At 40.4% G+C, this 26278-nt stretch overlaps 1 protein-coding gene across 4 annotated transcripts in view; it reads left to right on the top strand.

Moving 5' to 3' along the window:
* HOOK3 (hook microtubule tethering protein 3) overlaps positions 1–26278 on the top strand; it is a 129041-nt gene that overhangs the window by 7429 nt on the left and 95334 nt on the right. For all 4 annotated transcript variants that reach the window (XM_060136287.1, XM_060136286.1, XM_060136288.1 and 1 more), the window contains exons 2-5: positions 1366–1451; positions 21494–21566; positions 24460–24510; positions 26087–26219. In XM_060136287.1, coding sequence (XP_059992270.1) covers positions 1366–1451; positions 21494–21566; positions 24460–24510; positions 26087–26219 — 343 coding nt within the window. The remainder of the gene's footprint in view (positions 1–1365; positions 1452–21493; positions 21567–24459; positions 24511–26086; positions 26220–26278) is intronic.

Raw genomic sequence — 26278 nt, 5'->3', positions numbered from 1 at the left:
GATTTGATAGATGACACAGCACAGAGAAGTGGACGCTCACCAACTGTTAGTAAATTGCTACAGCACTTATTCAGGGCAGTTTGGCAATATTTATCAAAAACCTTAAAACGTTCATACACTTTGATCCAGCAAATTTACCTCTAGGAATATAACCCTGTAAGTAAAAATGTATTGAAGGCAGATGGTCCCCTGACCATTATTTGCCGGGTTTCCATTGTCATTACCTAGTTTGACCTCATGTGTTAACATACAAACCTATTAACATAGGTCTCCATGCCTATTCCCTGCAAGCCTTTCTTCATACTGCAGCTGCTGTGATCCTTATACGATGCAGATCTCATGGCCTCACCCTCCTGCTTAGAATCCTTTGCTTTCTCTCCTTGCTCTGAGGATGAAGTCCTAACGTGACTTGAGAGGTTTTGCACAACGATGCTTCTTTCTTTAACCCTGTCTTTCCCCGTTCTACTCTCTTCCCTGTTTTATCTCTTCTTCTGATTCCCATACTCCTCCATTTTACAACCTATAAACTGCAGAGCATGGCTTGCGTCTATCTATTCTCAGTGATTTATTGCCTTCTAAGTCCTGGTTGTGCTACTGAGTAGAATCATTGCTGGCTCAGCTGTATTATTATCTTGCTCAGAAATAATTTCTACTAATTCTCAGCTATGTTACGTTAGTTCTGATTCATAATACATTGAAAATCAAACTGAACTGAATATCTAACCTAACTGTGTGATTTCTACATCCGTATAAAGATATTTTGGTTCTGAGTAAAAGAAATCTCAGCTTGGCCAGGCACAAAGAAGAAATGTATCTCACATAATAGGAGGCCTCAAGATTTTTAGTTTAGTGGCTCACTTTTGACCTCAAGGACCCCGTTCTTTCTGTTCCTCTTCTCTGCCATCCACTGCATTGGCCTCATCCTAACGGTCAACAAGATGACTGCTCGTGGCAGTTGAAGCAACCAGCATGTTTATTCACACCAAGGGGAGGTTGGCTTTTCTTTCCCGGAAGCCCAAGTAAGCCTCTGTTTGCATCTGTTTGGTCCAAATTGTCTTTGCCTGTGCACCCATGAGCCAGTCACTGGCAGAGGCGATGATGGTACTGTGACTTTCTTAGATGATTATCTGTGAGGAGGGTGAATGCGGGGAAGCCGCCCAGTGTCCACCACCTTCTCTCTTTTACCACAAGGAAAAAGTTGCAATAGCAAGCTGCGGGAAACTTCCCGTGAGGGAACACATTTCACAGTGTTCTGCTTTTTAAAACGTATTCAACTCCCAAGATGAGGTAGAAGAAGTCTAAGAATTCTTCTATATGGTTAACCATGGAATCTTTTTTTCCTTTTTTTTAATTTCCTTTTTCCAGATCCAGACATTTAACGTGGATGCACCATGCCAGACCGTGGAAGATTTAACGAATGGGGTTGTGATGGCCCAGGTTCTCCAAAAGATGTAAGAATAAATTGCTTTATCTTTTTGTATCTTATTATACCTGGATATTTATTAGATTGAAAACATGGACAAAAAAATACAGTGCTCGCATGAAACACGTGTTGCGCGGAGACCGCGAACTGAGCAGCACAGGTGGTTCCGGCAGCCTGTGCTTGTTTAGGCACAGGTGGACCGGCTGCAGGGGTAGTTAGGGCTGCAATTGCTGCAGTACTCCGACGGTTTCAGCAGAATTCTTTCTTCCTGTGGTTTTCAGTGTAAGCTTGGCAGACATTTTCCTGTTAGCGTCCAGATTTTGCCATCATAGAAGGATCTGAGAGGTTTACTCTGTCTTTAGGGTTCTGCTCAGACGTTGTCTTACCAGCGGGGCCCTCCCTGCCCACCCCTAGAAAATAAGCGATAGCCATGCCCTGTGCTCGGTTTCCCTTTTAACCTTCCGTATGCTTCTCAGAAGTAGGTAACACCATATCGTATACCATGTATTTTGCTTGCTTGTTACCTGCTGCTTCCCCCCACACCCGTCTGCAGACAGACAGACAGACAGACAGACAGACAGACACACACACACACACACACACACACACACACAGTGTAAGCTCCACCTAGAGGCAGGGTGAAAACATAATAGTTGTAAAATTGATATTGTATGGCTGTCTTCAACTTTTGACCTAGGAATTTTTCAAACAGAGGATTACCTGTGAATTTAAGATGTCAGTAAGTTTGATGTGATTTGGGGGATACTTCTGTCTTTTGAAGCCCTGAGCCCTTGTCAGCCTGAGACACTAAAGAACTTACATGGGACTTGCTGAGATTTCCTGCAGCTCTTTCGAGAATCAGTATCATTGCTAAAGGATTCTTGCCGTTGCTCCCCTTGCAGTGAGCTGTGTAGAGCTGCCCATCTCGAAGCTTCTCAAATGCCTGCATTTCAGAGAATCTACCTGCCTTTCACACTGGCGGTTCATGCTTGAAAACTATAGCTTGCTGTACCTATCTTCTGCACCTTACATCTCTCCAGACATACAGGCATGCAGACTTTCTGAGAGCTCAAGAAGGCTAACTTGAAACTGACCATCCCGGGTTCTAGCACAGAGAAGAGCGGTCTTGTGATTTTCGTGGACACTTTTGAGTGGTGCCCTAATAACGTTTAGCTTTTGAATGGTCTAGAACAGCGGTCCCCAGCCGTTTTGGCACCAGGGACCAGTTTCATGGAAGACAATTTTACCATGGATGGTGGGGGAGTGGTGATTCAGGCGGTAACGCGAGCGATGTGGGGGATGGTTCAGGCGGTAATGCGAGTGATGGGGAGGTTGGTTCCGGCCGTAACGCGGGTGATGGGGAGGTTGGTTCCGGCCGTAACGTGAGCGATGGGGAGGTTGGTTCCGGCGGTAATGCGGGTGATGGGGAGGTTGGTTCAGGCGGTAATGCGGGTGATGGGGAGCGATGGGGAGCGGCAGATGCAGCTTCGCTCACTCGCTTGCCACTCACCTCCTGCTGGTAGTGGTCCACAGCCAGGGGGTTGGGGACCCCTGGTCTAGAGAGTTTCAGTGCAGTTCTTAATAAAAATTATTTGTGGGCAAGTGGGCCTAGCTACGTGAACTTTCCAGGTATGTGTCATTAAATGAATTTTTTGCTTGTTAGTTTGGGTAGGATTTCTATTGTAGAAACCAGAAGAAAGACTGTATGAATATATTATTTTACCAAATCAGGATCATAACATGCATTATGTTCTGCAGAGTGGTTACTCTCATTTACGAAAGTCTTGTGGGCATATTTCTCATCAATATTTAGTTTTTTACATTTTTTTCCCAAAACGCATTCCTTTTTTCATTTTGTTGTGGTATAATTTAGACCGAAAAGCATACTAAAAGAAGTGATTAATTTGTGTGTAGTATGTATATATTGTATGTATATGCACACATGTATACACACATCCATGTAACCACCACCCAGACTGAACTATATAACATTTTGAGCCCCCAAATGGTCCCCCTCATGCCCCTCCCTAATCAATACCCCTGCCTCAAAAATAGCCATGGTTCTGATTTCTACACCATCCTTCTTATAAGTGGAATCACCCAGTTTATACTCTTTTGTGTTTGACTTCTTTCACTCAACATAATGTCTGTGTGATTCATTCATGTTGTTTATATTGTCTATTTAAATAATTGTATAATAACAGCTTCACAGAAGCTTCCTCCTTTGTCAGTTTGATGTTTATTGAACGGCTACTCTGCATCCAGCACTGGTGATGCAAGGATGAGCCACAGTCCACAGGGTAATTGTGTTCAGAGAGTTTATAACCTGGGGAAAAGCAGATGTTAAATGACCAAGGAAACAAAACTGCTAGTATAACAAGCACTACAGAGAAATGGTGAAAATATCTAAGTTAGCAGTTGTCTCCCCAGGGCTAGCATTCAGAAGAGTCCAAACCAGAGATATCAATTTGGGTGTTTCTTAATTGAAGCCATGAGTGTGGATTAAATCACTCAGGGAAGAGTATAGGGTAAGAAGAAAACAGTGTGTAGCCTGAGCCTTGAAGAACTCTGACATTTAGTTGTTGGTTAGAACATCTACCAGCAGAGGGACCAGAGAGGCACAGGGAAAGCCAGTAGAGTGTGGGTGCTGAGAGAAATAGCAGATCTCTTCATTTAAGCCCATAAATGGGCTTACAGTATGTTTTATTTTTTGAGGGAGAGGGTGTGGCTTCTTTCATGCAACATAAAATTTTGAGATTTATTCATGTTGTTGCCTGTCTTAATATAGTCCATGCACATTCCATTGTATGGATATACCACAGTCCATCCATCCGTCGGCTGCTGAGGAACTCCTGGGTTATTGTAGTTTGGGGCTGTTACAGATAGAGCTGCTGTGAACATCAGTGTCTACATCTTTGTATGGACACATGCTGCCATTTCTCTGGGGTGAAGTTCCAACTCGGGGTGAAATGGCTGCAACATGTGGCAGGTGTAAGTTTAATATTTAAGAAACTACCAAACTGCTTCCAAAGCGGATGTACCATTTATGTTTTTACAAGCAGCGTGTCAGTGTTCCAATTGCACCATGGCCTCACCAGCACTTGCTGGGGTTGCTCTTTTTAATTATAACCATTCTAGTGGCCGTCTAGTGGTGCTCATTGTAGATTTTATTTGTATTTCTATAATGACTAGTGATGTCGGGAATCTTTTCTTGTATTTCTTGTATTTATATACATTTACTGTATATATATATGCATACATATATATATCTTCTTTGGTGAATTGTTTGCTGTAATCTTTTTTTGTCTGTTTTTAATTTCTGGGTGTGCAAGCCCAGTGCCCCACCATGACTCTGGGATCTGGGACATCCCTGGGACTATGGGGCCCTCTGAGGGGCGGCTGGCCAGACCGTGTCCACACGCTGGTGGCCACATGCTCACGTCCGCACACTTCCCCACCCACGGGCACTGGGTCAAGCCAATGAGGCACAGGTGGGGTTAGGAGTTTGTGGCCACACCTGCCTTTGAATCTTGGCTGTCCCTTAATAGATGCTTGACCTTGGGCCCATAACCTTCCTGTACCTCAGTTCTCTTATCTGTAAGTTGGGGAAACTACCTATATGTTTAGAGTACCTGGAGCGTAGTGAGCTTACAAGAAATTTTAGCTGTTGGTATTATTTCAGTTAGCTAAAGGCATCATTATACACTGTTATCAGTGTATTCTTTCATTTATCAATATAGGAATTTTGAAAATTTTTATGTTTACTTACATTTTATTGAAGTATACTTGATTTACAATGTGTTAATTTCTGCTGTACAGCAAAGTGATTCAGTTATACATATATATTCTTTTTCATATTCTTTTCCATTATGGTTTATCACAGGATATTGAATATCATTCCTTGTGCTATACAGTAGGCCCTTGTTGTTTATATACTTAGTAGTTTGTCTCTGCTAATATCAATCTCCTAATTTATCCCCCCCTCACCTCCTTTCCCCTTTGGTAACCATAAATTTGTTTTCTACATCTATGAGTCTGTTTCTTTTTTGTAAATAAGTTCATTTGTATCATATTTTAGATTCCACTTATAAGTGACGTCATATGGTATTTGTCTTTCTCTGACTTAATTCACTTAGTATGACAGTCTCTATGTCCATCCGTGTTACTGCAAATGACATTATTTCATTCTTTCTTACGGCTGAATAATATCCCATTGTATGTATGTACCACATCATCTTTATCCATTCATCTGTTGATGGACATTTAGGTTGCTTTCATGTCTTGGCTATTGTGAATAGTGCTGCTGTGAGCATTGGAGTGCATGTATCTTTTCCAATTAGAGTTTTCTACAGATACATGCCCAGGAGTAGGATTGCTGGATCATATGGTAGTTCTATTGATATTTTTAGAATACTGTTCTCTATGGTGGCTGCACCAGCTTATACCAACAGTGTAGGAGAGTTCCCTTTCTCCACAACCTCTCCTGTTTGCTGTAATCTTTTGCCTATTATTTATTTATTTTTATTAGAATATAGTTGCTTTACAATATTATGTTAGTTTATACTGTACAGCAAAGTAAATCAGCTATATGTATACATATATCCCCTCTTTTTTGGATTTCCTTCTCATTTAGGTCACCACAGAGCATTGAATAGAGTTCCCTGTGCTATACAGTAGGTTCTCATTAGTTATCTGTTTTATACATAGTATCAGTAGTGTATATATGTCAATCCCAGTCTACCAATTCATCCCACCGCCCCCCTTTCCCCCTTGGTATCCAAACATACATCTGTGTCTCTATTTCTGCTTTGTAAATAAGATCCTCTATACCAATTTTTTCAGATTCCACATATATGTTTTGATATATGATATTTGTTTTTCTCTTTCTGACTTACTTCACTCTGTATGACAGTCTCTAGGTCCACCCATGTCTCTATAAATGACCCAATTTTGTTCCTTTTTATGGCTGAGTAATATTCTATTATATTTATATATCACATCTTCTTTATCCATTCCTCTGTTGATGGACATTTAGGTTGTTTCCATGTCCTGGCTGTTGTAAACAGTGCTTCAGTGAACATTGAAGTACATGTGTCTTTTTGAATTATGGTTTTCTTTGGATATATGCCCAGTAGTGGGATTGCTGGGTCACATGGTAGTTCTATTCTTAGTTTTTTAAGGAATCTCCATACTGTTCTCCACAGTGGCTGTATCAATTTACATTCCCACCAACAATGCATGAGGGTTCCCTTTTCTCCACACCCTCTCCATCGTTTACTGTTTGTAGATTTTTTGATGATGGCCATTCTGAGGTGTGAGGTGATACCTCATTGTAGTTCTGATTTTGCATTTCTCTAATAATTAGTGATGTTGAGCAACTTCTCATGTATTTGTGGGCCATCTGTATGTCTTCTTTGGAGAAATGTCTGTTTAGGCTTTCCGCCCATTTTTTGATTGGGTTGTTTGTTTTTTTGATATTTAGCTGCATAAGCTGTTCGTATATTTTGGAGATTAATCCTTTGTCAGTTGCTTCAGATGCAAATATTTTCTCCCATTCTGAGTGTTGTCTTTTCGTCTTGTTTATGGTTTCCTTTGCTGGGCAAAACATTTTAAGTTTAATTAGGTCCCATTTGTTTATTTCTGTTTTTATTCTCATTACTCTAGGAGGTGGGTCAAAAAACATCTTGCTGTGATATGTGTCGAAGTGTTCTGCTTATGTTTTCCTCTAAGAGTTTTATAGTGTCTGGCCTTACATTTAGGTCTTTAATCCATTTTGAGTTTATTTTTGTGTATGGTGTTAGGGGGTGTTCTAATTTCATTCTTTTACATGTAGCTGTCCAGTTTTCCCAGCACCACTTATTGAAGAGGCTGTCTTTGCTCCATTGTATATTCTGGCCTCCTTTGTCATAGATTAGGTGACCATACGTGTGTGGGTTTTTCTCTGGGCTTTCTATCCTGTTCCATTGATCTATGTTTCTGTTTTTGTGCCAGTACCATACTATCTTGATTACTCTAGCTTTGTAGTATAGTCTGAAGTCAGGGAGCCAGATTCTTCCAGCTCCATTTTTGTTTCTCAAGATTGCTTTTGCTATTCGAGGTCTTTTGTGTTTCCATACAAACTGTAAAATTTTTTGTTCTAGTTCTGTGAAAAATGCCATTGGTAATTTGATAGGGATTGCATTGAATATGTAGATTGCTTTGGGTAGTATAGTCATTTTCACAATATTGATTCTTCCAATCCAAGAACATGGTATATCTCTCCATCCGTTTGTGTCATCTCTGATTTCTTTCATCAGTATCTTATAGTTTTCTGCGTACAGGTCTTTTGCCTCGTTAGATAGGTTTATTCGTAGGTCTTTTATTCTTTTTGTTGCAGTGGTAAATGGGATTGTTTCCTTAATTTCTTTTTCTCATCTTTCATTGTTAGTGTATAGGAATACAAGAGATTACCGTATATTAATTTTGTATCCTGCAACTTTACTAAATTCATTGATTAGTTCTAGTAGTTTTCTGGTGGCATCTTTAGGATTTTCTATGTATAGTATCATGTGATCCGCAAACAGTGACAGTTTTACTTCTTTGCCAATTTGGATTCCTTTTATTTCTTTTTCTTCTCTGATTGCCATGGCTAAGACTTCCAAAGCTATGTTAAATAATAGTGGCAAGCATGGGCACCCTTGTCTTGTTCCTGATCTTAGTGGAAATGGTTTCAGTTTTTCACCATTGAGGATGATATTGGCTGTGTGTTTGTTGTATATGGACTTTATTATATTGAGGTAGGTTCCCTCTATGTCCACTTTCTGGAGAGTTTTTATCATAAATGGGTGCTGAATTTTGTCGAAAGCTTTTTCTGCATGATTGTATGGTTTTTATTCTTCAACTTGTTAATATGGTGTATCACATTGACTGATTTGCGTATATTGAAGAATCCTTGCATTCCTGGGGTAAATCCCACTTGATCATGGTGTATGATCTTTTTAATGTGTTGTTGGATTCTGTTTGCTAGTATTTTGTTGAGGATTTTTGCGCCTATGTTCATCAGTGATATTGGCCTGTAATTTTCTTTTTTTGTGATATCTTTGTCTGGTTTTGGTATCAGGGTGATGGTGGCCTCGAAGTTTGGGAATGTTCCTCCCTTTGTAATTTTTTGGAAGAGTTTGAGAAGGATCTGTGTTAGGTGTTCTCTAAATATTTGATAGAATTCACCTGTGAAGCCATCTGGTCCTGGAATTTTGCTTGTTGGAAAATTTTTAATCACAGTTTCAATTTCATTACTTGTGGTTGGTCTGTTCATATTTTCTAATTCTTCCTGGTTCAGTCTTGGAAGCTTGTACTTTTCTAAGAGTTTGTCCATTTCTTCCAGGTTGTCCATTTTATTGGCATATAGTTGCTTGTAGTAGTCTCATGATCCTTTGTATTTCTGCAGTGTCAGTTATAACTTCTCCTTTTTCACTTCTAATTTTATTGATTTGAGTCCTCTACCTTTTTTTCTTGATGAGTCTGGCTAAAGGTTTATCAATTTTGTTTATCTTCTCAAAGAACAAGCTTTTAGTTTTATTGATCTTTGCTAGTGTTTTTTTGTTTCTCTTTCATTTATTGCTGCTCTGATCTTTATGATTTCTTTCCTTCTACTGACTTTGGGTTTTGTTTGTTCTTCTTTCTCTGGTTCCTTTAGGTGTAAGATTAGATTGTTTTTTTGAGATTTTTCTTGTTTCTTGAGGTGAGATTGAATTACTATAAACTTCCCTCTTAGAATTGCTTTTGCTGCATCCCATAGGTTTTGGGTCATTGTGTTTTCATTGTCATTTGTTTCTAGTTAGTTTCTTTTTTCTTCTTTGATTTCTTCAGTGATTTCTTGGTTATTTAGTAGCATATTGTTTAGCCTCCATGTGTTTGTGTTTTGTACAGTTTTTTTCCTGTAATTGATTTCTAATATCATAATGTTGTCGGAAAAAATGCTTGATACGATTTCAGTTTTCTTAAATTTACCAAGGCTTGGTTTGTGACCCAAGATGTGATTTATCCTGGAAAATGTTCTGTGTGCAGTTGAGGAGAAAGTGTATTCTGCTGGTTTCGGATGGAATGTCCTATAGATATTAATTAAGTCTATTGGTCTAATGTGTCATTTAAGGCTTGTGTTTCCTTATTAATTTTCTGTCTGGATGATCTATCTGTTGGTGTAAGTGGGGTGTTAAAGTCCCCCACTATTACGGTGTTACTGTCGATTTCCCCTTTTATGGCTATTAGCATTTGCCTTATGTATTGAGGTGCTCCTCTGTTGGGTGTATAAATGTTTACAATTGTTATATCTTCTTTTTGGATTGATCCCTTGATCATTATGTAGTGTCCTTCATTGTGTTTTGTGGGTTTTTCCTATTTTTTAATTGAATTGTTTTCATCTTATTAAATTTAGAGTTCTTTATATATTCTAAATACAAGTTCTTTCTCAGATGTATGTTTTAAAATATTTTCTCCCAGCCTGTGGCTTCCCTTTTTATTTTCTTAATAGTGTCTTTGCAGAGCAAATATTTTTAAAGTTTTAATTATTATATCCTTATTATTTAATATATTTTTTTAAGTTCACATGTTTGTTTTTTTTAAATTGTATTAAGAAACCTTTACCAAACTCAGGGTCTCTAAGATTTTCTCCTCTGTTTTCCTCCAGAAGTATTATAGTTTTAATGCTTATATTTAGGTCTATGACGCATTCTCAGTTACTACTTTTTGTGTATGATATAAGGGTCTCTTTTTTTTTGCACTGTTTATTGCAAAGGTTCCTTTCCCATATTTTCAGGATTTTGATTATGTTGAACTGTAATGACTGGACAGACAACATCCATGGATGATTAGATTCTTGTTCATTGAAGTAATTTTTAATAATAGATCAGGCACTGAAAACACTTAAGATGTAGTTTATCCTTTTACATCTATATATCAACAAATACAAAATGAAAACATTTTCTTGAGGGGGCCCTTAAGTTTTTAGGGAGCTGTGACTTAATATTATCAAAACTCAAATTTATAGAATTTTCTTTCCTATTTTCTACTTCTTGGTTTGAAGAAAATTAACATTAGCCTTTGTAAAGATTTTTACAAAGCAGCACCCACTTTGGAGAGCACAGCATGTTCTATGTGAGACAACAAGAACTTGAATTGGCTGTTTATGCTGTAAAACCTGTGATTCTTGGTGAACCTATGGTACATCTGCCAGAGAACAATCACTGCTTTGCACTGATCAATTTCGGGCCTGAAAGAATCCTCTTCTCCCGTAACAGCACTGCCTCTGCAGGCTTCTAAGTAAGGCTGTTTCTTCTTCATGTACCACTTGGCTCAGCATGGTGCCTCCTCAGTGCTGCTTCCAGACCGTTCCCCTCACATCTTCCCTAACATCCCCCAATTTTGAGTCTTATGACATCATCCCTCTCGTTTCTCAGCAGCTTTGGATCCAGGCATCCTGCTGCTCTTTCCAGTACCACCCTTGCTGAAATTCCTGGGGACTTGGATATGGTCCTTCAGACCGTTGCCTGTCAACTCCTTGACTCATCTACTTTGGTCTCATCCTCTACCCGGTTTCAGCCACTCAATCTCGAGGTCATACCACATGGCTTATCATCACCAGTAATCTGCGACCCTCTGTGGTCTCGGTTTGCTCTCTCCCGCTGTCTGACCACTGCCTCCTGTCTTTCCATCTCACTCTCTCTGGCCGCACATCTCCAGCCATCCTTCCGTTCTCGAGGGCAGGTGGGGTCTCAACACTGTCCTTCACCTTCCCCTCTTTCTTTCCTCTTATTCAGCTGAAATTCCGTGGTCAGTCATAATCACTCCCTGTGTACATTTTTAGCTTCTCTGCCCCTTTTTTATTTCTTTGTACATTTTTAGCTAAACCACAACTTGGTTAAATCTAATATCCCACCAGTTCTGCGTCTCACCTATGCGGCTGAACCGAGCTGGAAAAGACACAGACTTGCTGGTGCGTCTCATTTTACATTTCCCAGTGTGAACCCCTGGTCATCTGGTACTTCCCCAGCCCTCTCACTACCCCTCTTCCGGGTGACCGTCTCCCACTGTCCTTTCTGCAGACCTTCAGCACCACTTCCCCACTCTCTCCTCTGATTACCTTCCAAGGTAAGGGACCGCCTACTTCTGAGAAAGTTGAAACACATACAAGAGAATCTCTGTTGACTCCCCGACTGCGTTTGCCCCCACCGGCATCAGTGTGGCCACCTCGCTGCCCGTTACCGCCTTCGAGCTGTGCTGGGGGCAGTCCTGTCGTAAAGTCAGCGGCTGCATGTTGTCTGTTGGGTCCCTTTGCCTCTCACCTACTCAAGATCTTTGCTTTACCAGTTCTCCCCTCTTTGCTGCACCCACGGCTTCGCCTGCTCTGCAGGGTCATATCCACTAGCAGGGAAGCAGGCTTATTTGTCTTTAAACAGACTTCTCAGGATCCCACTCCTGTCAGCCACTGCTCCCGTTCTCCTGCCTGTGCAGCGTCTGTCTCAGAGTTCTCCTCCACCCCTGCCCCCCTTAAACCCACTTCCGTCACGGTTTCCCCACCATCATGTTAGAACTGCACTTGTTGCTGATGCTAATGCCCATTCTCAGTCCTTGTCTGGACTGGCAGCGGCGTTCAAAGGACAGATGCTCATCTGCTTATTACTTCCTTCTGACACTTAGTAAGATTTGACCTCCAGGATACTGTGACCTTCCAGGTTTCTCTCCTGTCTCATTGGATGATCTGCATTTCCTGTGCTGGTTTCGCTCTCCTGTGCTCCCTCCTAAGGACTCAGAGCTTAAGGACTCAGGCCTGGCCCCTCTTCTCTTTTGTTTGCGTTCACCCCCTCAGTGATTTCGCCTAGTCTCTTAGCCTTAAATAGCATCCCTATCCTAAGGACGCTCAGATTTTTATCTCCAGCATGAACCTCTCCTCTGACGTCCAGACTTGTCTGATTGTCTACTTAGCATCTCCATTTGGGTCTAAAAGACATCTCAGAGTCATCGTATCTAGAACTAAACCCTGTCTTCTGCTCAGACCCACTCAGTCAAAGTCTTCTCATTTCAGTTGTTGGCATTTCTGGCCTTGAGCTGCTCAGACCTTGAAACCTCTCTTTCTTTTTCTCCACATCCTGCATCCAACCCATCAGGAAACACTGAAGGCTACACTTTTAAAATATAGCTAAATCCAGCCTTTAGATCTAACTTCCAGATTACAGAGAAATACAGAGGACAGAGGAATAGGTTAAACTGAGTCACAAGGAAAGGATCAGGAAAATCCAGAAAGTGGGATATTTCACAGGACAGTTGACCTGGTCTCTTCAGCAAGTGAATGTCAAGAGAAGAAAGGAATGGGGTGGATTCTTCTAGATCACAGAGTCCAGAGAGAAAGACACTGACCAAACGCATCACGTGGTTCTTCTGGAAGACCTGCCGCGTGCAGAGCGTGGATGCCCCGGAGGACGTCATGCTACGTGAGAAAGCCAGTCCCAGGGGGCAGACTGCACCACTCCACTGCTGGGAGGTGTCTGAAGTGGTCAGACTCATGGAAGCAGAGTGAAGTGGTGGCTGCCAGGGGCTGGGATTTGGGGGAAATGGGAGTTGCTGTTCAACAGGTATAAAGTTTCAGTTGCATGAGATGCATAAGCCCTTAAGGCCTGCTGTGCAGCGCTGTGCTTGTGGTTAATAGCACTGTACACTGTACTGTGGTTAATAGCACTGTACTCCGTACAATGTCTCTTGAGAGGGCAGAGCTCATGTTAAGTGTTCTTACCACAGTTTCAAAAACAAAAACAAATGCAATGCATGAAGCTTGGATCTTGTGTGAACAAAGAAATTTCAAGGATGTAATGGAGGAAATTTGAATATAGATTGAGTATTAGGTGGTATTCTGGGAGTGTTTCTTTGTTATGTTAGGTATAGTATCAGAACCATGGTTAGTAAGGCACAGGAAAGTGCCTTACTTATTACAGATGTATAGTGGAATTTTTAGGAGTAAAAAAGTTTTATGATAAAAATTATTACCTTTACTGCTACCATATTGGTCTGGCTGCCGTCATCTCTTGCCCATATCATGTTGGTAACTTCCTGACTAGTGTCGGTGTTTCTGTAGTTGCCTGCCCCAGAGTCATGTGAACCCAGCAGCCACAGTGAGGTTTTCTGCTTAGAGCCCTGCACTGGTGCCCCATTTCACTCAGGGTAAAAGCCAAAGGACTCACAGTGATGTATCAGAGCCCAAGTGACCTGAGCCCTTGGTACCACTCAGACCGCATTCCATTTTTTTTTTAACATCTTTATTGGAGTATAATTGCTTTACAATGGTGTGTCAGTTTCTGCTTTGTAACAAAGTGAATCAGTTATACACATACGTATGTTCCCATATCTCTTCCCTCTTGAACTCTGACCTCATTTGCTGGCGTTCTTTCCCACAGCAGCGCCCTGCTCGTCCTCACACGCCTTCTGCTGGGGGCATCGTGCGTGGCCCGTCCCTCTGCCTCGGATGTTTATCAGTCAGATGTCCACATGCTGCCCTTCCTCACCAGCTGCCAGTCCCCACTGAGAGCTGTCTGCCTCTCCACCTAGCCCACCCTGACCACCTGTTCAGTATCGCCGCCGCCCTTACCTCCCAGAGCCCCTTGTCCTGCTCTAGAGTAGGTGTTCTGTAAATGCTAGCTAAATGAATGAATATGGAATTATGAACTTGGAAATGAAAAGAAAGCAACTTTTATCTTCTTTTATCCTTTATCTCCAAGAAGAGTTCACCACTCTGTCATTTTCCATCAACAGTTTCCCTGATGCCAACTCGATGTTCTGACACCAGCTTCCTGAGGTAGCTCAGACCCCACAAGTTAAGGTCACAGTCCTTTGATTCTGACACTCGGGGCAGACTCGGCAGTTAAGGCCCCAGTCCCACAAGACTGTCCCCGCTGCGACGCCAGGTAGATATGGATGGGGTCCTTGGGGCACCCACACTTCTGCCCAGTCAACTGCAAATGCAGGAGTTCCCATGAACCCCCTCAGGTTTGATATTTGCGAGAATGACACAAAACTCAGGGAAGCTCTATACTTATGATTACATTTTTATTGTACAGGATCCAACTCAGGAACAGCCAAATGAAGGACATGCACAGGCACGTGTGGGGTAGAGGCAGCGCAGAGCTCTGGGATCCCGCAAGCCCACTGCCTTCCCAGCACAGTGATGTGCTCACCCACCCCGAAGTTCTGAACCCTGTTGTTTAGCGTTTTATTGGGGGGTTTCACTAAAGAGACATGAGTGAAGTCGTTAGCCATGTATTTGAACTCCGCCACCAGTCCCTTCCTGGAGGTCAGGGGGTGGGGCTGAAAATTCCTCTGGGACCAGCCCTCGTCCTGAAGCTGTCTGCGGGTCACACAGTGAATCACCCTGTTAGCATAAGCTCCGGTGTGGCTGGAAAGAGCTCATGATGAGTTATAAAAGACACCCCATCACTCAGGAAATTCTCAGGGTTTTAGGAGCTCAGCGCCAGGGTCCAGGGACAGAGGGCAAATATATTTTTTATTCTGCCACAACTGCATATTGATTGAAAGAGCAAGATCAGAAGTAGTTGTGCCTCTAAGTGCCATTAAGTTTTATTTTCAGAGTTCAAGAAAGAGGGAAAAAGAAAGTAGATGAGACCAAAAGAGGTAAAATGAAGGCCAAGCTGCGGACAGCGGTGGAATGCCTCTTTTTATTTATGGGACCTGATTGCCTGCCCTTGGTTTAGAGCCTGTGCCTCTGCGCCTCTGTTGCTCTTTCTAACACTGCAGGGGCTAAAGCATAATTTGCTTTATTTTTGTTGTCATCAAGGATGCGAAATATAAATGTCATAGCCAACTCTTCAATATCCATTTAGTGGCAGGGGACCAAAATGATTGTTTTAGGTAATGAAAAGATGATTAGAAAATAGACCTAAGAGGGACTTCCCTGGCAGTCCGGTGGTTAAGACTCCGAGCTTCCGTTGCAGGGGGCACGGGTTTGATCCCTGGTCAGGGAACTAAGATCCTGCATGCTGCACAGCGCGGCCAAAAGAAAAAGGAAAATAGACCTAAGAATTAACGTATCTATTTTTAAAAATAGTAACATTTGCTAATAAAAATGTCATATTAAGAAATTGAGTCAAAATACAGTGTTTGTTTCGGACCCCATCTTAATTTGGGGGACTTCAATAAGAATATTATGGTACTTAAATAATTTAAGCAGTAGAAATAAAATTTAATTTTTTGGTTTCTGTGGAAGCAGTTGACTGCAGGATGACAGTGTATTCCTGGAATTATGTTACGGATTAAAATTAATGGGCTTTTCCTTTAGCTTAAGCTATGACTGGTGCATAAGTTACAGCCGAATACATGTGTTACTGGGAAAGTCGAGGAAATGGCTTCATATGTTTTGTGGCTGGTTTGTGTCATTTCCTTAACAGGAGTCAGGACATAGTAAGACGCTAAAGATGGTTTCTGGCTCATGAAGAACATTCCCAGTAAGATTATCCCTTGTCATTTACGTATCTGTGCAGAACTATAATCTGTTAATATGTTGGAGAAAATCACCTTTATGCTGTTTGATCCTAGCCTGAGAACGTTTATTAAGGGGTACTTAGAAAACATTGCTGAAATTGTAAACTACTTAGCGAAAGAGAGTTATGGCTAGATGCCTGCATATTTGAGTCAAGTTCATGACTAGGAAAAGTATTGAATGGAAGAATGCTGTGGACTACTATTCTTTTTTTTTTTAATTGAAGTATAGTTGATTTACAGTGTTGTGTTAATTACTGCTGTACAGCAAAGTGATCCAGTTATACATATATATATACTTTCTTTAAAATATTCTTTTCCATTATGGTTCATTAGGTGATATTGAATATAGTTCACTATGCTATACAGTAGCACCTTGTTGTCGATCCATTCTATGTATAAAAGCTTACATCTGCTAATCCCAACCTCCCACTCCATCCCTCCCCTAACCCCCTCCCCCTTGGCAACCACCAGTCAGTTCTCTATGTCTGTGGGTCTGTTCTGTTTCATAGATAGGTTAATTTGTGTCATAGTTTAGATTTGTGGACTACTATTCTTGCTGTGTTCCACCCAAGTAGCAGATTGGAAACTTATTAAATAAAAGTGCCATCACCTTCCAAATGTATTTCAGTGCACAGGTATCAATGAGAACTGCTGTGCGTCAGACGTGAAGTGCTGGGCAGACAGTGGTGAATGAGACAGACACCTGCCCCTGTTGACCATAGAACATCTTGAACGATGTGGGTCTTTGTTCTCTGTGACTAGACGGCTGAGCAGGAAGGAGAGAATTAGCCACAGGACCTTGGTGGTGTTTGCTAGGACCAGTTTCGTGTTGAACTCTGCTGATCTCTTGTAACAAAAGCGACAGTACCATCAACTCTGCCACTTAACGGTGTGATTGAACTTGGGGAAATTACTTAACTTCTGAGTCTGATATTGCTCAGCGTACCATGGGGACAGCGATACCTTCCTGGCAGTGTCACTGTGAATGCAGAGTGCCTGGCTCCATGGTTGGCAGGTTACTGGTGCTGAGTACCTGGTGGTAATGGCTGTCTTTTGTCGTCTTCCCGTCCAGCTCAGGCACATTCTGAGGCTTTGATGTGGTCATCTTTTAGGCAAGAAGCAAACTGTATCATAGTGATTGGTTTGAAATACTTTATTCAGATTTTTCTGAGTTCTTTGATTCATAAGAAGTGTTGCTCTAAGTTGTAAATGAAGTATCCCATAATCTTGGAGTTCTCAGAGTATATAATTTTAGACATTTTAATTTTTTTTAAATAAATTTATTATTTTATTTTTGGCTGCATTGGGTCTTCGTTGCTGCGCGCAGGCTTTCTCTAGTTGCGGCGAGCGGGGGACTACTCTTCATTGCGGTGCACGGGCTTCTCATTGCGGTGGCTTCTCTTACTGCGGAGCACAGGCTGTAGGCGTGCAGGCTTCAGTAGTTGTGGCATGTGGGCTCAGTAGTTGTAGCTCGCGGGTTGTAGAGCACAGGCTCAGTAGTTGTGACGCACAGGGTTGCTTATTTGCTCCGCGGCATGTGGAATCTTCCCGGACCAGGGCTTGAACCCATGTCCCCTGCATTGGCAGGCAGATTCTTAACCACTGCGCCACCAGGGAAGCCCTCTTAGACATTTTAAAGCATTCTTTTTTATAAGTTAAGGGGTTTCCTGTTGAAATATAAGTATCTTTTAGCTGTGTGGCCCTGAATTTCCACTTAGCTAGTAAGTTCAGTGCCTTTGGCTTTGGGTAATCATCACCCATTTAGCACCAGACTCACAGATTGCCCTACTTATGATTGTCATTTTTGATTGGAAAGACTATTACTTGATTGGCAATGATTATGATTTTTAGATTACAGTTTTTTTGATTATTAAAAATATGGAATATTTTTTACTTTCTGAGCTATTTTTATAACAATTCTTTAATATCTCAGTAGAATTCACTTAAGTTGTTTTTCTTTGCATTATCTATTTTCACAAGAGGTTTTAAGCAAAGAGGACACTTTTGGGGGGTTCTCTGCCCAGTTTACAGGAGTCCCTTTCTCTGAAACCTGAAGTTGTGGGTGTCCTACTTGTGGCTCTCCATCCTTTTGGTCACATACAATCGGACTAGGGATGAAAAACAGCCTCTAGCTGTATTATTTGGAGTTTCCTGGGAATTTAGAATTGGGATTGAGTGATGGCTGGTCTTCAAAACTATCTTCTTGAACTGGCATGGTGAAGACTTGGAGTGTGTGTGTGGCTCTCTTCAGCGTTGTGTGGAGAAACAGAAAAAGTTGGTCTTCAGAGAGAAAACAAATAGATGGGCAGAAGCAAAGGTGAAAGTCAGAAGGGGAGTACTGTCTGGATTCTTAACAGCTTTCCAGATCCTTATTTCACTACTCAAGGAGGCCCAGCTATCTTTATGTACCATAACATACATCAGTGGTCTTCCAGTAAGTTCCCTTTTTTTGCACAATTTTGCTCAAATTAGTTTCTCTGACTTAACAACAAAAGAACCTTGACTAAAGAAGCTAGATGAAGCTTAAAACAAAAATAGATGGGTATGAGTATCTACATGCAGAAGGAGGAAGTTAGACCCTTTACGTACACTATGCACATGGATCATAACTTCGATTTAAAACTAAAGCTGTGAGAATCTTAGAAGAAAACATAGAAGTAAATCTTCCTGACCTTGGATTAGGCAAAACGTTCTTAGATATAATACCAACAGCAAAAGATAGATAAATTGAACGTTATCAAAAATTAAAAACCATTGTGCTGCAAATTATGCCATCAAGAAAGTGAAAAGAAAACTCACAGAATGTGCGAAATTATTTACACATCTTATATCTGATAAGGGGCTTTTACCCTGAATACTAAAAACAAAAAAAAAACAAACCAAAAAAAAAAACACCTCTCACAACTCAATAATAAAAAGACAATTCAGTTGTTTAACAGGAAAGACTCTGAATAGACTTGTCCATAGAGGATATACAGGTGGCCAATAAGCACATGAAAAGATGCTCAACGTTGTTAGTCATTAAGGAAGTGCAAATCAAAACACAGTGAGAGGGACTTCCCTGGTGGCACAGTGGTTAAGAATCTGCCTGCCAACACAAGGGACACGGGTTCAAGCCCTGGTCTGGGAAGATCCCACATGCCACGGAGCAACTAAGCCCGTGCACCACAACTGCTGAGCCCGTGCGCCACAACTACTGAAGCCCGCATGCCTAGAGCCCGTGCTCCGCAACAAGAGCAGCCACTGCAATGAGAGGCCCACTCGCTGCAACTAGAGAAAGCCCGCACGCAGCAACGAAGACCCAACACAGCCAAAAATTAAAAAAATAATAAAAATAAATGAATTATAAAATTTTTTTTTTAAAAAACACAGTGAGATAATATAATACTTCACACCCACTAGGATGAGCATAACTTTTTAGAGAGATAATAACAAATGTTGACAGGCTGTGGAAAAATTGGAACTAACGTGTTGCTAGCAGGAATGTAAAATGGTACAGCTGCTTTGGAAAACAGTTTGGTCACACTTCAGATGTTAAACAGAGTTATTATGGGACCGAGCAATTCCACTCCTAGGAACATACCCACATGAAGCATGTATATCAGCTGATGAATAGATAAACAAAATGTAGTGTATCCATAAATGGAATGTTTTTGAGCCATAAAAAGGAATGAAGTGGTGACACGTCCTACAACATGGATGAACCTTAAAAGTGTGCTGAGTGAAAGAAGCCAGACACAAAAGACCCCACACAGTGTATAATTTCATTTATATGAAATGTACAAAATAGGCAAGCCCATGAAAACAGAAAGTAGATTAGTAATTTCTAGGGGCTGGAGAGAGGGAAATAGGAGTGACAGCCAGTGGATACAGGATTTCTTTGGGGAAGGTGGAAAGGTTCTAAAATTAGATTGTGGTGATGTGAATGTACTAAAATCCATTGCATTGTGTATTTCAAATGGGTGAGTTGTATGGTATGTGAATTATATCTCAATTTTTAAAAATTTAAGAGTAGAGAAATAGACAATAAAGTTAACATGTTAACTTGGATACAGGCTTCAAAAATAATCCTAATAGATTTCTACAGAGAAAACTTAGCTGTAACTTTTTTCGTAAATACTTATGCCTTGGGACTTCCCTGTTGGCGCAGTGGTTAAGAATCCACCAGCCAATGCAGGGGACACGGGTTCAATCCCTGGCCCGGGAGGATCCCACATGCCACAGAGCAACTAAGCCTGTGCACCATAATCACTGAGCCTGTGCTCTAAAACCCGCAAGCCACAACTACTGAGCCCGCAAGCCACAACTACTGAAGCCTACACACCTAGATCCCGTGCTCTGCAACAAGAGAAGACACTGCAGTGAGAAGCCTGTGCACTGCAACGAAGATTAGCCCCTCTCGCTGCAACTAGAGAAAGCCTGCGCGCAGCAACGAGGACCCAACACAGCCATTAATTAATTAATCAATCAAGCAATTAATTTAAAAAATTCTACCAAAAAATTCTTACGCCTAAATATGTATATTTTTCTTAATAATAAATTTTTTAAATTCTACATAGCAGGTTACTTTATTTAAAGATAATTTGACCAAAATTTAGTAGCGGTTGTATTTATCAGTCTGAGTGACAGTGTAAGTTGAAATGTAGATTTTTTTTCCCCTAACATATTTCCCTTGTTGCCATTATGTTTTCTGAGTGAACGGAGGTTGTCGTGTAATGAAAAGATCTTTGGATTTGGCACTTGCTGGAGCAGGACAGAGGTGTTCAGTCTGTGGTCTTGAACAAATAATTTAATTTTTTAGAGCATCGATTTCAGGAACTTTAAAGCGACTATCATACCAGGATAAAACCTTTTTTTTTTTTCTTTCTCATGTTTATAGAAGTTTTGGAGGTTTTCCTAAGAAAAATAAGCATAAGTATATTCAGCGTCTATCCTTGTTTCAGTTTCTTTGTCCACACCAGTGTTATCTTAGATTTAGGGCTTCTGCAAACAGAAATGGTATCCAACTTTGTCTAATGTCTAGTATTACATAAACAGGTTCTCTGTTTATATTATTTAAAGAAACTGAAATTTTAATAACATTATTGGTGACCTTTGAAGTAGTAGGTGATGGAAGTCATTGAAATATTAACTGAAAAGCTTATTTTAACCTTCTTCCTAATATACGTCTTTTGCCTTTATAAAACAATTGTCATTGATTTTGACTGTTTTTAGATATTAGCATGGTATCTACTAATTATGTTAATTCCAGATTAGTGTATAATTTGAAAAACATGTATTACTTGTATGTTATCACTTTTCACCTTTTAGCTTGCTTTTGATAAAATTATGCTTTTTAATGAGTGATAACAGTTGATTTTAGAGATTTCTACTGTAATTGCATTCGATCTCATGTACATGTATTATTTTGTGGCTCATGTGTGTCAAATACCTTTTTTTGTTGCAGTTAAGTGATAATACAGGATGGGTTTCAATTGTGTGTGTGTGTTTGGTTTTGTTTTAGCTTAAAAGCTACATGATATTAACATGCTAGCTTTTTCTTATTTGCAGAGATCCTGCATATTTTGATGAAAATTGGCTAAACAGAATTAAAACTGAAGTAGGAGATAATTGGAGGCTAAAGGTATTTTCTTTTTATTTTCCTATTTGTTAATTAACCTTTTACTTGGATGTATATAATACTTGTTGACTTTTGCTCTGATGTGTCTAGTGAGCTTTAGAAACTTAGATAGCCTTTGGTGAAATAATCTAGAATTGAAGATTGGGGTAACCTGGAATTGCTCACCAAGATATAGTCTGAGCTGGTAAAGCATAGTGACTGAGGGCTCGGGCTTCAGAGCCAGACTGCCTGTGTCCACATCCCAGCCCAGCTGCTCACAGCCGCTGAGAAAGTCTTTAACCTTTCAGTGCCTGAGTTTTCCCGTTTGTAAAATGGGGATTGTGATAGGATCTACCTCACAGAGATAAATGAATTAATACATATAATGTACTTAGGACAGTAATGTTAGTTGCTAGTGGTGTTATTAATAATGAGAAAATACTGATCATTATCAACTGTGTCCAGAACACTCAGAGAATGGATTATTTTTATTTCCTTCCTAGTAGCCTTATTTTTCAGTATTCCTCAAGCATCTTTGATGGAAACCCACAGTGAGAAACAGTTTACACTGCAGCCTCCCACCCGCCTAACTGCATGTTCCTGAATAGTTGAATACGTTTTTAACCTTACTTAATGCAGTAATGTTTTTAGTTTAGTTTTTGAAATATAGATTGCAACCCGTCTGTAAATTATTTTTTTAACTTTATATTTTGAAACAATTATAGATTCACAGGGGTTGGGAAAAGAAATGTACAGAGAAGTTCCACATACCTTTACCCTAGTTTCTCCAGGGCTAACATCTTGTGTGACTGTAATGCAGTAGCAAACCTGGGGAACCGACGTGGATACGATCCACAGCGTGTTCACAGTTCAGTCGTTCTGCACACACTCTTCTGTGTGTGTGCGCCGCTCTGCGTGGCCCTGTCAGCGTGTAGACTCACATAATGGCGATGCAGGCTGCCCCATCCCTGCCAGGTGTCCGGTGGGGCCTCTATCCCATCAACCACACCACCCTCACCCGAACCCCTGGCCACCGCTGACTTGTTCTCCATCTCTGTAGTTTCCTTACACCACCTTGATCTGTGGTCATGACTGGCAGCTTGGAAAACTCTGGAGCCATTTATTTTTAACACACATTGGTAGGGACTCCGAAGTGCAAGTGAGTGAGCGTGTGAAACCCCTGGACTTAAGATGAGCTAAGCGTGGTTTGTCTTTATATTTCCCCATAAAACACATGTTTGAGGAAAATATTTATTCACTGACTAGATATTGGGTCTGCCAAAATCTAATTCCTCCTTTTCACTAAGCTAGAGTGAATGGATGCTATTTAATTTCTCAATAACCTTTCAAGAACAGGCAATTAAAGTGATGGCTTTTTAACGTTATAACCTGTTTAAAGTCTTGCTGCTAAATCAGCTTATGTTTGCTGCTGCTTCACAAGAGGGAGTTGCGTGTCCCACGCCCGTGCACACAGTGTGCGCGTAAATCCACACGGTCTTCAGTGTCACCAGGGTGGCAAAGGCAGTAACAGAGAGAAAGCGAAATGTTTATTGTACTCTTAATATTCTGAACTGAAAGTAACCATTCCGATTTGCATTCCTATTCTCTATATTTTATCCTATATTATGTTTCTTCAATTATATTTCTTCAATTTTAAGATTGATTTTAAGATACCATTGATTAATTATAAGATTTGTAGCTTTTTTCAGTGGAGAATAAACTACCATTTTAAGTGAAAACATTGATTTTTAAGACTTTCTAATTTAAAATGTTATAATACGAAAAATTGAACACCCTAGAACCAGAGAAAGTATATTATATATTTTCCGTGTCTCCAAATTTTTAGGCATACAAAACATGTTAGTTTTATTTATGAGATTCTTTTTTTTTTAATATGAAGTTTTCAGTTTATTTTCTCCCTTAAAAATAAGTGTGTCTTTGATTAACCACTGGATCCCCCTGCTGTGGAATCTTTTATTTGATAGCTATCACTCCTACAGGCTTCTGTCCTAGGACATCTTCAACTATGAGCATCTACCTGGGGACAGCCAGGTAGATGATCAACAGCATCATATCATGTGTGCATATGACTTAACGCAAATTCAGCCAGATGAGTTGGGTCAAAAAAAAAAAGGGAAGAAAATAAGTTTACAGTAAATAGTGCAGGTAATTCTGCCCGTGATTTCACCCAGGTAACATGACCAGGAGCCTGCGCTCTGGAGTTGAGTGAGTGTTGGCCCCTCATCCTGTCTTGTTACTGGGATGCTTTTTATAGCACAAGTATCTTGGCAATGCTGAGCGTTATACTAACATTTAAAGATGTAGTAGTATTTTTTTAACCTTATGGCTTCTAAATATTTACTTGGTCTCAGCTGAAGGAAAACACTTTTCTGACCATGGAGGAATTTGGAGACATTCCTTCATAGGTGACTACCTGATTTGTAGGTTGTGTTAGGAGATATCCAAGGGTAATTTTGACTGTGATTTTTGTTTAATGCTCTAAATTTAGAACTTACCCTCTATGTAACATGCAACTCTACTTTTCTGGGTAAAACAGCACTGAGCTCAAGTCTTCACTAAGGATGATACATTTTTTTTTCCATGCAGAAGATCTACATAATTTAATCTTACTGTTAGGTCTTATTCAGTTACCTTCGAATTTTTGTCAGTGTGGTTAGAACATTGAAAATTTAACATAATTGGATACTTAATTTGCTTTATAAATCTCTTAGATCAAATAAATTAAGCCACTGATAGTCTTTTTATGATAGTAATTCAAATGTACTGTTGAATTTTATTTTTTATGTTTACTTTATGATTAACAAGAATGATTAGTTGGTTCAGAAATTTTTTAGGTTAAACTATATTTTCATCTGTGATTGCCTTTTACCCAGTTGTTTTCTCTCTCTTTAAACAGATAAGCAATTTAAAGAAAATTTTGAAAGGAATCCTGGATTACAATCATGAGGTAAGGAGTTTTTATCATTCTGCTTGGAAGTATTACTGTAGGATAGTTTAATCTTACAATATTTTACAGTAGTTTCAAGTAAAGGAAATATTACCTTAATATTAATAATCAGCTTTATCTTCCATTGTATGGTCTCTAAGATGTTGGTTCAAAAAGCTGGTTCACCAGCTATTAGATGTTTACTAGATAATCTTTTTCACTATAATATGGATAGTTTGTGAGTGGTTACTCATTTATGTTAAACTTTCCCTTCTGCTGTCCATTAACTCTCTCCTTTCTTCCCTTACTCGTGAAGGTGGTTTAGAGTCCATGCATAGTTACTAACAAGTCCTGTGCCTACTTCCATTTTATTCCTTGGCAAACCCCTACCCCTAGATTAACTCAGTTTATCCTCTGAGTCTGCATCAGAACGGTCAGGATATCGCTGGGGAAAAAAATCAGGCAGTGGAACTAGTTTTACTTTAAATTTCATGATCACAGATACCAAGTGGACACAACATAGCCTAGAAACACCTGTGTTATTTCCTTACTGTTTTTTCCCGACAAGCTTACATGCATTTAAACCTACATCTGTACTTACGTTATCTGTCTTCACCTCAGTATGTGACTCTGCCGTCCGCCCTACTATTCAAGTCCAGAGCCTACAGATCATCCTGCAGTCCTTCCTTCATTTGATATCATCAGCAAGACCTATAGTTAAATCTCCAAAATACAGTTTTCTCTGTTTCTGCTGCCACCACCCTGTACCGAGCCATCACCAGCTTTTGCTTAGATAACTCGCGGAGTGTGCCCTGATTTCACTTCTGCCCCGCTACAGTCTATTCTCCACTCTCAAGCTAGGATGAGTTTTTAAAAAGGAGAATTTATGTCACTCTCATCCTCCAAGTCATCTTCCATGGTTTCCTGTCGCATCGAGAATCAGATCCATACTTCTTATCAGGAGCCACCGGATGCCACATGACCCTTCTCACCTCCTCTTTCCCTGCTCTTTCCTTACCCATCACACTACAGCCACATTCATCCTGCTTCTGTGCTTTTAGGATCTTCTTTTTTCACTGTAGGGTTATCAGACAGAAACCTACCCATTTGTCTAAATGTGTCATTTCATTTGGGGCCAGTTTCCCCATGAAGGAAGCCTCCATTCTCTTTCCTTATGTGGGTGTCTTGTTATCAGTATTTTAGAGTCAAATGGAGTGAAGGTGGCCAGGGGAGTCTTCCTGTTGTGGGCATGAACCTATATTTAACTTCTGCTCTTTCTGGTGCCCCCTGGTTCAGAAGCTCTCAGGCTCTACTTCTCTGGAGAGTGCACATCCAGTCTTTCTGGGGGAGGTGGAGGGGTCAGTAGTACTCAGTTTCTTTGCTCAGCGTGCATACCACATACCAGATACACAGACTAAGTTGTTGTGACTCAGGATAGTTATAATTTATGTATGGGAGGTATAAGTAGAAATTGGGAGTGAGATTGGCTTAACTGCTCTGCTCTTAACAGTGAGTTTCTGACAAACTAATCTCTATCAAGTATTTTATTTGGTCATATAGATGTAAATGCAATTCTCATGTTTTTATCTCTGTCCAGATTTTAGGGCAGCAAATTAATGACTTTACTCTCCCTGATGTGAACCTCATTGGGGAGCATTCTGATGCCGCAGAGCTGGGAAGGATGCTCCAACTCATTTTAGGCTGTGCTGTGAACTGTGAACAGAAGCAAGGTAATTTATTTGATGTTAGTGTATGCATGTAAAATAGTTAAGTAAAGTAATACACATTG

Source organism: Lagenorhynchus albirostris, chromosome 21 (genome assembly GCF_949774975.1).
Source record: "Lagenorhynchus albirostris chromosome 21, mLagAlb1.1, whole genome shotgun sequence".
Taxonomy (NCBI): domain Eukaryota; kingdom Metazoa; phylum Chordata; class Mammalia; order Artiodactyla; family Delphinidae; genus Lagenorhynchus; species Lagenorhynchus albirostris.
Note: the sequence above shows the minus strand (reverse complement) of the source record. Positions and strands in the feature narration are given on the sequence as shown.